At 52.3% G+C, this 14144-nt stretch overlaps 1 protein-coding gene across 2 annotated transcripts; it reads right to left on the reverse strand.

Annotated features, from left to right (window-relative positions):
* Nucleotides 1-3730: 3730 nt before the first annotated feature.
* LOC118504313 (filaggrin-like) lies at nucleotides 3731-13960 on the reverse strand. Of its 2 annotated transcripts, XM_036038622.1 has the most exons (4): nucleotides 12870-13960; nucleotides 8704-12765; nucleotides 7282-7461; nucleotides 3731-6156 (listed from the first exon to the last, which is right to left on the reverse strand). In XM_036038622.1, the coding sequence occupies exons 1-4, from the start codon at nucleotides 13032-13034 to the stop codon at nucleotides 4840-4842; spliced, it is 5724 nt and encodes a 1907-aa protein (XP_035894515.1). In that variant the 5' UTR covers nucleotides 13035-13960; the 3' UTR covers nucleotides 3731-4839. The 2 variants fall into 2 exon arrangements, with proteins under 2 accessions (XP_035894515.1, XP_035894525.1); XM_036038632.1 differs by lacking the exon at nucleotides 7282-7461 and having other exon boundaries at nucleotides 12870-13941.
* Between the last annotated feature and the right edge of the window lie 184 nt (nucleotides 13961-14144).

Raw genomic sequence — 14144 nt, forward strand, 5'->3', positions numbered from 1 at the left:
GTGGACGATTTCTTGGACAGTTTCGGGACGGTAGAAGAGGCGTGTCAGGTAGCCAAGGAGGTAAGGGAGATATTCCGCAACGGTGGGTTTGAACTCAGGAACTGGAGCTCAAATGATTTGATGGTTACAAAATCTCTCGGCGAGTCAGATGGCGGTACCATCAAATGCTTATCATCTACGGGAGATGATACGGAACGCGTGTTGGGGATGCGTTGGAATCCTGCATCCGATGAATTAGGATTCTGCACTCGGGCGTGCACGGCGGTATCAGGCGTTCTAACTGCAGAGCGGATTCCCACGAAGAGAGAGGTATTACGGTGCGTTATGTCGTTGTACGATCCCCTTGGACTGCTGGCGATGTTCGTAATACACGGGAAGATTTTAATACAAGATCTATGGCGAACCGGCACGCAGTGGGATGAGGAGATTAGTAGCAACCAATACAGAGACTGGCGCAGATGGGTGGATCTTTTCCAAACGATTGCCGACATACGCATACCTCGATGTTACTTCACGGAAGCCTGTATGAAGACGTACGAGAACAGCGAATGGCATTTGTTCGTCGACGCCAGTCAACACGCATACGCATGCGTATTGTACCTCCGCATTGTCGACGACACGGGTGAGGCGCAATGTACTCTTGTGGGAGGAAAGGCTAAGGTTGCGCCATTGAAGCCACTCACCATACCGAAGCTAGAGCTTCAGGCGTGCGTTTTGGGTGCGCGATTTCTGTTATACACGCAGGAACATCATCCAATCAAGGCTAAACGACGAGTGCTTTGGTCGGACAGTACCGTCGCCTTGTCATGGATAAGAGCAGATCCCCGAAACTACAAACCTTTCGTGGCCCATAGAGTGGTCGAGCTTTTGGAGAGCACCTCGGCGAATGAATGGCGATGGGTGCCGACTGACCACAATCCGGCGGATGAAGCGACGAAGTGGAAAGGAAGATCGAACTTCAGTTACGACAGCACGTGGTTTCAAGGACCATGGTTCTTGCAGGAAAAGGAAGACAGCTGGCCGAAACAGAGGTCGGTTGATACCGGCACAGCGGACGAGGAACGACGAGTAAATTTGCATGTCGAAGCCACCGACACAGGATTGTTACCAATTCCTTACGAGAGGTTTAGTAAACTAGAGAGGCTGCAGAGGACGATTGGGTGGATCGTAAGATATGTGGGCAATCTAGGCAGGAAGGTGAAAGATGAACCAGCGCTAGGAGGGAACCTCAGGCACGAAGAACTCTGCAAGGCAAACGTTGTTTTGTGGAAGCAGACACAGCGTGAGTTCTTTCCGGAAGAAATTCTTATCCTGAACAGCGAGAATGGCGGCGATGGATCTAAAGGAAAAACGGTATCTAAGCGAAGTCGTATTTACCAACTGCTACCATTTTTGGATGAAGAAAACGTGTTACGCATGCGTGGGAGAATAGGGGCGGCGGCGGAAGTTCCGTACTGCGCAAGGTATCCTGTGATTCTTCCAAACAACTGTAAACTGGCGGAGCTGATAGTGGATCGGTACCATCGAGTCTATCGTCATGCTAACAACGAAACGGTGGTGAACGAGTTGCGTCAACAATTCCAGATTCCTAAGTTGCGAGTATTGGTGATGAAGGTAGCGAAGAGTTGTGCATTTTGCACAATACGGCGGTCGCTACCACAAATTCCACCAATGGCACCTTTACCTAAGGAGAGGTTGGCAGCTTTCGTCAGGGCATTTACCTTCGTTGGACTGGATTACTTTGAACCGGTGTTGGTAAAGAGAGGAAGGTCAAACGAAAAACGGTGGGTAGCACTATTCACGTGTTTGACCATACGAGCCGTGCATCTGGAGGTGGTGCACAGTCTGTCAACGGAATCGTGTGTAATGGCGGTCAGGCGATTCGTGGCGCGGCGTGGTGCTCCTGTGGAAATCTTTAGCGACAACGGGACCAACTTCGTGGGTGCTAGCAGACAACTGCAGAGGGAGATCCAGCAGCGCAATGACATCCTAGCGGCAACTTTCACCAACGAGCACACCCGTTGGACCTTTAACCCGCCTGGTGCTCCACATATGGGTGGAGTATGGGAACGTATGGTACGCTCAGTGAAGGCAGCGATTAGCACAGTGATGGAGGTGAAGAACACTCCTGATGATGAGACGTTCGCAACAGTTCTCTACGATGCTGAGGCTATGATCAATTCCAGACCGTTGACCTACGTTCCGTTAGATCCGGAGAACCAGGAGGCGATCACACCAAACCACTTCCTGTTAGGGAGTTCTTCGGGGATCAAACAACAACCAGCGTTACCGACGAACTATAGGGACAGTTTAAGAGGAAATTGGAAACTAGCACAGCATATCCTGGACGGTGTGTGGAAAAGGTGGATTAAGGAGTACCTGCCGGTTATCACGCGACAGTGTAAATGGTTTGAAAATGTCCGTGAGATTAGGTCAGGAGATTTGGTACTGGTGTTAGAAGGTACAATTAGGAACAATTGGAATAGAGGAATTGTTGAAGACGTTATAAGAGGATTCGATGGCCATGTGCGGCAAGCATGGGTTCGGACAGCTACAGGGACACTAAGAAGACCAGTGGCGAAGCTAGCCTTACTTGACCTGAAGACTCAAGGTGACCATACGTAGTTGGTCACGGGCGGGGGGAATGTTAGGAAAGATAGGATGACAGTAGAGTGACGGATGACAGTAGGATAACGGATGACAGTAGGATACCGGATGACCGAAATGTCAGCTGTAACGGTCAGGGAAAAAAGGAAGAAGAAGGGGGTGCGTCAACCAGTAGCCTGGGAAAGGACAAGGAAGTGACACCGTTTTAAAGTTTTTCTTCCTTCAATGGAAAATATAATACTGTGGAAAATATAAAACTAAAACTACACTTCACTGCGTCTGCTACTCAACCGGAATCGTGGTAACAATGTGCGTGGGTCAAACGCGCGCAACGACGAGTGAAAACGTGCACGGACATAAACATAAACAAAGTCTGAAACCGCGCTGGCTAAAATAATATCCGAGATTGGATGTGATACGCGCGAATGATTATCTTTTTCTTTCCCCCTTTTCGCTCTACAGCTCGCACACCGCAAACAGACGGTTCTGAATAGTTCAATCGTGCTTAGTATCTTAATGGAAATAGAATCAGGATGCAATCCGCCCTTTCAGCTTCGTTTCCTATTTTAGTTTCTTAACCACTCGCGTGTCCAACGACCCGTCCGGAGCAGCGCATCTGTTTCTGTTAGTCTGCTGATGCTTCCGCCCAGACCGCAGAACGCATCGGGTCAGACTCGCTGAAACTAGCTGCTGATGCACTGGCCGGTGTCTGAGTGCCAGACAATTGATGCTATTTTACAACTGCTAACGATCACTCGGTGCCTCGATTGTTTACAACGGACGCATTTGTTTCGCTGCTCAATAGGGTAGCAAAAGCCAACAAAGAAGAAAGATTTCTGCCAGATTTCTGTCAGCCAGCCCCTGGTTGTGAGGTAATTAGGCCAATTTACGATTAGATAATGTGTTCCTTCCCAGCCACGGCTCGATGGGATGAGAACCGAAGCAGAGGTAGGTAGGAAGGGTGTTGGAAAATTCATTAGAAGGCACCTGGCAATATATTGGCAAACCCTGGTGACTGAACAGGATTATTCTGGAACAGGCAGGTTTGCACAGTATAAGCGATGTGTGTCATCTGTGCTTCCGAGCTACCGATCACCGATCGAACAATTTTGGTTTGTCTACCGTACGCTACATCTAGCGCTGTTTCTCTTTATTGTTCGAGATGTACAAATATTCTTAATTTCTATGCTAGCATTGATCTCTTACTTCTTGACACATAACATATATCTTGGGAGATGTATTTTTGTGACTATCAAGCAAACGAGAAAAAAAAAAACCCCCCTCTTACGAGCTCCCGTAAACCACGGCTAAAACGATGGCTCATAAAACTGTCCCACAAACGGAACCTTCTTTTTAGCGTTGGTTCCCTTAGGGTTCGTAACAGAGTTTATGCTTGTTTGCTTGGTTGGTTGGTTATTAACACGTTGACCGGCGCGCGCACGTGATTCACGGCATTGTGAGTGTTTCGGTGCTGACCTGTTTTTGGATGACTTATATGACTTTTCACAATCACTTATAACTATCAAGGTATGCAGTATTACGATTCTTAATTTTGATGAACAAAACGGCAACACCTTCAATGCAATACTATAGACAGTCGATACTCTCTCGTATAGAATTTCATTAAAACGTCATTTCGATCAAGCTCTGGTACGCGGTAAGTTCCATTCTTTACATACACTATGCACGGAAATAGGGTAAGATAGGCCCAAACTGCCCGCCTACTCTACCGATTGTTGAAAAAAAAGGTTAAAGAGGTACTTGTAATGAGGCGCGGGCTGACTATTTATTATACGCCAAATAGGGCGTTAACTCCATATGTTGCACCCAAACACGATACGATGCGAAAATATGCGATTACTTGAATAAAAGTATGTATCTGCCGCATACCGTCTTTTTTGTTGTTTGCACGTATCGATATAAATAATTATAAAAAATATATGTATAACCAAAAAAAATTACCTATAGGTTACCCCTGCTCTGTTCATATCCGCGTCCAACGATTTGTGACAATGAGTCACGAAAGCTTTACGGGCGACCCGCATTACGCAACAGCGCCGTTACGTCCGCGACGGACGTCAACCGTGGCCCATAGTTACGGTGGCGCAACCAAAGCCCGGACCGTCGTGGTCGGAGAATTCGTTGTTGCCTATCCGGTTCCGCGCGGTTCGCACTTGCGCACTCCCAGATGTTGCTGGTCCCGGCGACCGGAAACGGTCGCACCAGACACTCTCACACCGCTGCCAGTGTGGTGCAAACACCCTGTGACTGAAGCTGCTCCTGCTGCTGGGCCACCATCTGCCGGTACATTTGCACGATCTGCTCGTGCAGGGTGGCGGACGTCGTACCGCCACCGCCACCGAGCGGTGCGTCCGCATGCAGCTCTTGATGGAGATAGCCGGCAGCAGCACCGGCCGCACACGACGTCATCGTCGCAAGTGTCGCCGATGGAAAGCCGCACAGCTGTCGCCGGATCTGCAGATCCTTCCGTGCGCTCAGTGCCCGTCCGCACTGGTGCCGCTGACCGGGGACGGGTTCGGCCGCAAGAATAAGATTCCGCCGCAGACGGGCTTGTTCGCGCAGCGCCACATGTACCGCGGCGATCGGGTGCAGGATGCGATCGACATCTGCCAGCTCGCGCTCGACACTCGTTGCGATCGTGCCGCTGCTGCTGCTGGTGGATGGTTCCGGTTGGGGTGGCTGTTTGTCAGTCGGCATCCGTTCACCGTCGACCGGTTTCTTTGCTGTGCTGGTGCCGGCTTGCTCCTCCTCGGACTGTTCCGTCTTGATCGATGCATTGTCGCCGTCCGCCGATGAACCACCGTCACCGCCAACCGACTTGTCATCGTTCGCTCTATCCTCCTCGTTTCGCTTGTTATGCCCGCCGGCGGCAGCAGCAGCAGCAGCCGCCCGAAACTCTTCCAGCTCTTCCCGCAGCTTTTCCTTGGATTCGGTCAGCACGCGCTGGGCATAGTTTGCGCCCGCCAGCCGTACGGAGATGCCCATGTCGAGCAGGATGTGGTGTGCCTTCCACCGGTTCCGTGCCGATATGGGGAACTGTTTTTCCAGCTGTCTGGTCGGCTTTAGCGGACGCAGCGCTTCCTGCGTCAGGCTGCCCCAATCGACACCGAGCGGATCGCCCAACCCGCGACTTCGGCTACTCTCTTCCGCTTCAAGCTCGCCGTCCGATATTTCCTCGAAATCGAGATCCATCTCTTCCTTCAGCTCTTTGTTCGCGTTCAGCTTGCCCACGTCCTTCGTGACGTCCGGCTGTGGTTCCGGGGCACTGCCGGTCGCCGGCACCATCTTACTATCCGGACCGGGCAAACCCGTGCATGTTGCATCGGCTTCGGGGTGTGCCGTTTCCTCGCTAGGCAGCTGTACCGTCGATGTTGTGGGAACGGTTGTGCCCGCAGTTGTCGGCACATTCGCTGCTGCTACACCGCCAAGTTCCATTGCTTCGGCCTCGTTGCCGACCAAATCAACCTGCTGGCTGCTGCCACTGCGATCGGTCGAGATAGAATCACATAGCGGATTGGCGCCCATGTCCTGTGAGAGGGAAACGAATGGCGAAAACAAACAAAAACAGTCAGAACGGCAGAACAAGGAACAATCAGGTGCAAAGGAAGGCAAACAAATATCGGCAAAAGAAATCAACCTCTAAAGTATCTCATGCTGCTGCTATCGCAACAAATCAAAATTAATTTAAAAAAAAATCACTCTCAACACGGTGCCGAAACACGGGACATGCGATGTGAAACATGCTGCACTCTCGATTTTTATGCTAAATAATAATGCAGTACAGCTTTACTATGGCACCGAATCCAACCACGGGCGAGTTGGGGATTTAAACAGTCACTCATACTAGGTGTTTAGAGCTCATTTATTCCTTCTACACTTTTATATAGCGATCGATGATTCATCAGAATAAATCGTTTATCATCCTACTGACTCGATTCGTCGGCCGTGCTCGTCATGCAATATAGTTGCGAAGATGAAGCTAAAAATAGATGGGGGAGAAAATCTTTAGTTAGTACACTTTTTTGTAACACAATTCCTTACTGCAAACACGCGTCCTTCAGAAATTGCGTTGTAAATTAATTATACTTTATCCTTTTCTTGTCGTGTGGAGACCTGGATGTTTGTCCAAAGTCTAGAGAGCCGTTATATGGCCAGTAGCTCAGAAAGGCGCAAAGAAGATGTTCGTTTCGCACACATTTCAGCTAAAATAAAGCAAAACAAAAAACTTGCAATAATTTTGAACCATTCACAGCAATATAGCTAACTTACCGAGGTGTTCATTTGTACGTCGTCTCACTGTAACATTTGTTACTCAGATCACTTCATGTACCGTTCGTTGATGACAGTTGAAGCGGATTGTTAAGATACATGAATGCATGAATCGTCTATACAACGTGCTTAAGAGAACCAAACATTCACACACACACACACAAATAAAGAAAGTACAAAATGTAGACCTAAAATATGGCGAAGATGGCACACGAAATAAGGGAGAAAAATCATGTCATCATCATGCAAAAGAGCTTACAGAAAGCAGTACAGATGGAACCGAAAAAAAACAAAAGGTAATGAGTGTGAGATAAAGCAATGCTAGGCGAATAGAGAGCGAGCATGAAGTTAAGGCAAACAGTCAGAAACAAAACCCGAGCTTACAGTAAGCGACAAACATGGCTTAAGGCCGTCGACGATGGCGTCCTCGTACGATTTGTAGCGGGCCTTTGACAGGAATGGTGGCCGGCGGCGCTGCTGCAACGGCTGTTCCACCGTCCGCTGGTTCGTATCGGTTGTGGTGCCGTTCGCTTCGTACGCCGTTGAACTGTAGTCATTGATTTCCTACCACCACACATCACACCACATTGACGCCGTGGAAAACAATCGCCGGTGGGGGGGGAGGATTCAGGTTCAGGTCCAGTCCGGGATGGTGGTTAGTAACGTGCAACAACAGCAGCAGCACAACAATGGGTGGGGGGGTGGGGCAGGGGGGTGGTAGGGAAAGGGGAGGATGCAAAATGATCGGAAGATGAATATAAGAAAAAAGCACGACATGAAACACACATAAGATGGTTTTTTTTTCGTGAATGACAAGTGTTGACTTGAGGTCCTCTAATCAGGCGAACCAGGATAAACCTGGTAAATTGGCTATGAGCAGTTACACATAATATAAGACAGCACGTAACATAAACAATATTTTGCACGTTCAACGTTAAGTGCCGCAACGAGTGTGGGGTCAAGCAGCGCTTTTTAAAGAGGAGAGGGGCAACTGCTCACTAACACGTGACAGGTGAGGCCTCCCGGTAGCTCCGGGAACTCACTGAGGGCGAAGAGGCCGAAGAGTGCGAAGAGCTACCACGTGAGGTCAGGGAATGCGGAACTACCTTTTTGAAATCGAAGAGTGCGCTCAGAGCCCTCATTTTATTGAGGCGAAGCTTCCCGGTAGCTCTCGAGCTCACTACCTAACACAAGCCACAACGACATCATCGTTAAATGCAGTACATCCTAACAAATAACGGTGATCGACTGGAGCGGCCCGGTAGTAGATGCGACCGAGCCGGCAGGACCGAGGTTCAAATCTCATCTGGGCCCGACCCCCAGAGGGGACTGACTGATTTAAACCAGAAATGGCAGAAATTACCTAAGAGGGGGTTGTTAAGCCAAGATAACACACACATATCAAACACACGAACGAGCTAAAACGTGTATTGAGTGAGTGGCTTTTCGGCACCGAAAGGTTAACTCAATATTCTAACTCATTCACTCTGATTTACTTCACGTTACTGAGTGCTTATTCGCATTAGTAGTGAGTGCTTCGAACTCCTGAGTGGAAAATCAACAAAATGGCAGCTAGAGCAAAGTGCGATGTGACAACCTAAATTAGGCAGCGCTTGTACAATCATTATTCTCAGCTAGTAGTAGTACCAGGACAAACCCTCACGAACAACAGTTCACACAGGTAACTCCACAAACACTACCCGAGAGACTGTGGAACAGTGAGAGTGAGAGAGAGTGCGATCCCCTAGGATGTTCCTAACAAAACAGAAACAACATAAAAGCGTTTATGTGTACATAGTAGCTTACCTCGTCACGCGTCAGAATGTCGTCCGGATCGTCGCTGATTTCGCTCAAGTTGTCCACCTCCATCGCGTCGGTGTGCGGTTGGGCGGTCTGTTCAGCGGCCTCGACGGTGCCAGTGTCTTCCGCAGCAGGCGAAGCGGGCGTAGCGGTACTTACCGTCGTTGGTGCGCTTCCCACCACCACCACAGCACCACTGACAGTCGCCACCACCGTACCAGAGGCCGAATCTTGCGGTGAGGTTGGTTCGTGCGGTGCTAGCAGACCGGAACCGGCAGCCGCTACAGCTGGGGTGACCTGGACCAATGCTCCAGTATCTTCCGGCGCTGGGCTGGCCGGTTCATCAAGGACTTGGCAACGTTGCACGGGTGGCTCGACCGGACCTGGTGGTGGTGCTGTTGTTGTTGTTGCTGCTACAGCTACTGCTGCTGCTGCTGCTGCTGCTGCTGGTGGTGCTACTGTTGCAGGTGCAGCAAGATGTTTCGGTTCGGGATCGTAGCTACCAGCTGGCGGACGATGGGACAACCCCATTGGTGGTTGAGTTTGTTGTTGTTGCTGATGCTGCTGCGGATGATGATGATGCGTATGGTGATGATGCGGATGGTGTTGTTGCTGCTGTTCACCGTGCATGTGCGGTTCGGGTGGGCCACCTGTCTGTCGCTGATTCTGCATGGGATGAATGTTATGATGCTGCTGCTGTTGCTGCTGCTGTCCCATGGGTGATTGGTTCGCACCGGATGGAGGCGCACCATGATGAGGTGGCTGCATTGAAGGTCCACCACCACCCACCGGTGGCGTTTGACGGTGGACGTGACCGTGCTGGTTGGGCGATTGACTCGGAACCATACCCATGCCAGCCTGGCGCTCGGCAAGATTCGCCTGGGTGCGATTCAGGCTGTATTTGTTCGGAGTGAACCGGTTAAGCGCTCCGCTCGGTCCGACACCACCCGGTCCGCCTGGTCCTCCACCACCCGGACCACCACCAACGCCGATGTGCGGTTTGCGCGGATGGCCATGGTAAGGGCCTTGATGATGGTGGCGCCTGAACATGGTGCGTTCGTTTGGATGTCCGGGACGTTGCTGGTGATGCATAAAATCACCACGCTGCTCGTGCTCTACGCCGGGTCCACCTTTTGAAACGTGCCAATCACCCGGCCCACCGGACCCTCCACCGGACGGACCGACGCCTCCACCGCCAGCATTCGGTGGCTGCTGCCACGATCGGCGCGATGGTGGTCCACCACCACCACCACCATGTCCCCCGTGTCCACCACCATGCGAGGGTGGTGGAGGACCGGGTGGTCCATTGCCACCTCGATCCCCATGCTCGTGGTCCCACTGGCGCTCCTTGTACTTCCAATCCGAGTGTACCATGGTGCGGTCCGGTTTGTCCGAACCGTGCCAAGATTCGCTAGGGCCATCCTTCCACGATGGTCGTTCATCCCAAGCGCGAGACCCACGCGGTTCGCTCCCGCTCGGATAATTCCCGTCCAGATCCACCATCGAACCGTGCTGATCACCACGGTCATTCCAATCGCCCCGTCGATCGCCGGAACCCATCTCGCGCGATTCGTACCGACTGCTCCGTTCCACACGTTCGCATTCCCAGCCGCCACCACGATCGTGATGCGGTGGTGGTTCCCGTCTCGGTAGCGGATCGTCCGGATAATCCCGCACGTACTCATCCCGGCCACTACCACCCCCACCGCACGCTGCTCGTTCACCGCGACTGCCGCCTCCACCACCCCCCATCGCCATGCGCTCGTCGTAGGCCAGTTCGCTGCGGTCCACCCGGTACTCGACACGGCCACCGCCTCCCCCACTTCCACCAACGGACGATTCACCCCGTCCCAGTCCACCAGCGTGTCGGTCGTAGTGCGGTGGTGGTGAATCACGCCGTGCCGATCGCATCGGCGGTGACACAAGATTGGCCGCATACTCCCGTTCGCGCGAGCGGCTCGAGGTGCGACGTTCGTGCATTTCGTGCAAATACGCGGTACGCTCGTACGATCGATCACGTTCACGCATTGCACCTCTCGACCCGCGCGAAGCGCCGGGCGAACAGGGCGATCGGCTTCGATCACGGTCGACGGATTTGCCCGGCGATCGGGCCGCTGCCAATGCACGGGCACGTTCTGCCGGACGCGGCAGCAAACGTTCCACTGGCCGGTGCCGGTCCGGCTTTTCCAGCCCACCGTCGTTATCGCGCCGTAGGCCACGCGGCTGCGGTGGTATGTGCGGATGCTGATGCTGTTCTTTCGCCACCAGCCGGTCCCGGTCGCGCTGCCGTTCCCGTGCCAGTAGCTCTTCCCGTTCCTTCTCGCGCAGCACCTCGCGCTCACGGTCGGCCCGCTCTCGATCGGCACGCTCCCGTCTTTCCCGCTCCTTCAGGACCTCGTGCCGACGGCGCTCTTCGCGCGTTAGTTCGGGCGTGCGTTCACGGCGCATCGGCATCATTTCCCGGTAGCGGGAAGCGGACACCGTAGACATCGGCGAAGACAACCGTCGCTCGGGGCTTTTCTTTCCCTTGCCCTGTAGCTCGCGCATCGGTACACCACCACTTCCACCACCACCACCACCGCGTGAGGAGACGGGCGATGCGGCGCCGGAACGCATCCGCGGCGACACGGGGCGCATTTTCAGTCGCTCCCGCTCTCTTTCCCTCTCCCGTTCCCGTTCGCGCTCGCGCAGTCGCAAGCGTTCCTTTTCGCGTTCGCGCTCCTTCTCGCGCAGTGCCAGCTCGCGCTCCTTTTCCCGCACCCGCTCCCGTGCATCGAGGGCCGACATTTTTTCCTTCTTCGACGAGGACGAGCTCGAACCGAGCAGCTTCGCCTTGAGGGCGTACTTTGTCGAGGACGCTTTACCGCTCGTCGGCGACAGCTCGCGGGACGATAGCTTGCGCGATACGTGATGCGTGCCACTGCCCGGACTGCTCGGTATGCATTTCTTGACGCGAATCGTTTTCGTGAGCAGTACAGTTCCACCGCCCGCACCGCCGCTACCTTTGCTTGCCTTCGCCAGCAGGCGCTTGCTGCGTTCGGCCTGTTCGTGGACGGCCGCCGCCACCGCGAGCTTTTTTGCATGTCGCTTGGAGAGTTTGCTGGAGGTGCCGAGCGAGGTGGATGTGGTGACCGGTTCGGAGCTGGAGCTCGATTCGTTACGCCGGGCGCGGACGACGGCGTGGCGCTTTTTCAGCCGCCGATGATTCGAATTGTGCGACGACGAGCTGGACGAGCTCGACGAATCCGATTCGGTCGTTTCGGAACCGCTGCTACTGTTCGAGCTTTCGGAGGTGCTCGAGGAGGTGTGCTGCTGTGCCAGCTGCTGATGTCCATGGCTGCTGTGGCCGTGGCCACCGTGACCGTGCTGTGATTGCTGCTGCATCGAATGCTGATGGTGCAGGTGCTGCTGCTGCAGTTTCTGCTGAGAACGGTGCGAACTGCTGACTAACTTTTTCATCTTTTTGCTCATTTCGCTGCGACCGTCTTTCTTCTTGCTCGAGCTAGCGTCCATTTCAAGCTTCAACTCGTGCTGTAATTCTTTACGCTTCCGCTCTAGAATGGCTTGATCAGCATTCTCGAGCGACGACTGATCCCAACCGCTGGCACCGGCAGCGGTGCTGCTTCGCTCGCTGCTTAGACTGTGTACCCTGCGATCGGGGCTGTCGGGTGTATGTGGTCGTTGCCTAACCTCCAGCACCTCCCGATGTCGGTCCTGTTGCTGTTCCTGCTGCTGCTGCTGCTGCTGCTGCTGATACTTTTGGTAGTGGTGGTGATGATGGTGATGATGATGCGATTCGTGGTGGTGGTAGTACTGCTTCGACGCGTCTTCCTCCAACTCTTCTTTTTCTGCAACCGTTGTACTACTGCTGTGTGCGGGTCCTCCCGTCGGCTGTTGCACGTTGGCTGCGTTCTGCTTGTTCGCCTTCAGCTGTGCTTTGGCCGCCAGCTGTGCCTGGATGAGCCGTGCGTGTGCCGCTACACTTTCCGGTACGGTAACGGGGGCTGTTACCGGAACTGGCTCTTCAGCAGCCGATACGATTCGTTTCACAATCTCTTCCTTGCTTTCCTGCAAGGAATTGACAAAAAAAAAACAATCAACATTTCATACAGTAAACGATACGATCAAGCTTAAGGTGGGAGAGGCTTTTAATTAGAGATTGTATTACGTACACCAGCTTCCTGTGCGTGGTACTGCGGTTGTTGCGATGATGATCCTCCGGTACGGCCAATTTTTTTCGTGCCAAGACGCTGGAACACGCTGGGACGATCCTTGATTAAGGTGGACTTCTTGCTAGCGAGTTCTAGTGTAATTTTACGTTTGATCGGTGCAGACATCTTATCCCCAAACTCAACCCCACTGCCGACACATCTTATGCCCGCACACTATTAGCCCCCGGGGGTGTTGTCCTAAACACGATGATGGACTTGCCGGGCTAACGAACGGGGGATTTTGATGGGAAAGGTTGAGTGTTGTTCAAGTTCTGTTCAACATCCTGCCGTAACCACAATTCACACAGCGTGCATCACACACATTGGCAATCATATTTCTGAATGCCAAAACACCCCGTTGGGTAGCCGCTTCACGTAACACACTTTGGTAAAGCTACTGTCCTTGCTTGTTAAAAATCTCTTACATTTACGTTGTACCTACTGTTCCCGGCCTAGATCGAACCCACCCACAATTGCAACGCAAAAGCGCCGTGACTCTAGGCTACCCCTGGCACATATATCGTACCGAGGCATGCGTATGAAATCGGAGCGAAAAAGTAACTCCACCCAGAAGAAATTTTCTGCTTACAATAAACGTCGAACAAGGGCTTGTTTTTCGTTCTGATTTTTTTAAATAATATCTACTTTATTTTCCCGATGCACAATAACCAATAACGCCAGACGCTTTATAAGCCCGGGACCGACATGGCATCCCTTTTCCAGACCATCGAGAACGCTTCACGGTGCGGTAACTTCGGAGTCGAATTCCCAACAAACGACGGGCTACAGAATAGACCGCAAAGCGCACTACGGAATAGATCTAACAATCACAAGCCTGTTTCCCACGGTAAACACAACCGTAGAATGTAAATTATACTAGTTTTCCACAATTTTCACTTGGCCCGGAATGCGAGAGCAAACTCAAGCTTACACGCATCGGAAAAGAAAGCTTTGACAGCAGCAGCCATTTTATCTACCCTTCCCTCCTCCTGTGTTTGCTCTTGCTCCGAATTCAGTGCGGCGCAGAGGTATTGAAATGCATAGCATCCTGACGTTTCCGGATGCGACATGTTGATGCCGCAACGTAAATCTGTCGCATACTTGCTGTCTGTGTCCCGGATTAGTTTTCAAAGCACGGGTGGCATTTAAATTTTAAGTTTCTGCGATGATTTAAAGGGCGATATAGCATTTAAATTACCACAAAGCTTTAAAAAAAACGCAAGCTTTCATTTTTTT

Source organism: Anopheles stephensi, chromosome X (assembly GCF_013141755.1).
Source record: "Anopheles stephensi strain Indian chromosome X, UCI_ANSTEP_V1.0, whole genome shotgun sequence".
NCBI lineage: Eukaryota > Metazoa > Arthropoda > Insecta > Diptera > Culicidae > Anopheles > Anopheles stephensi.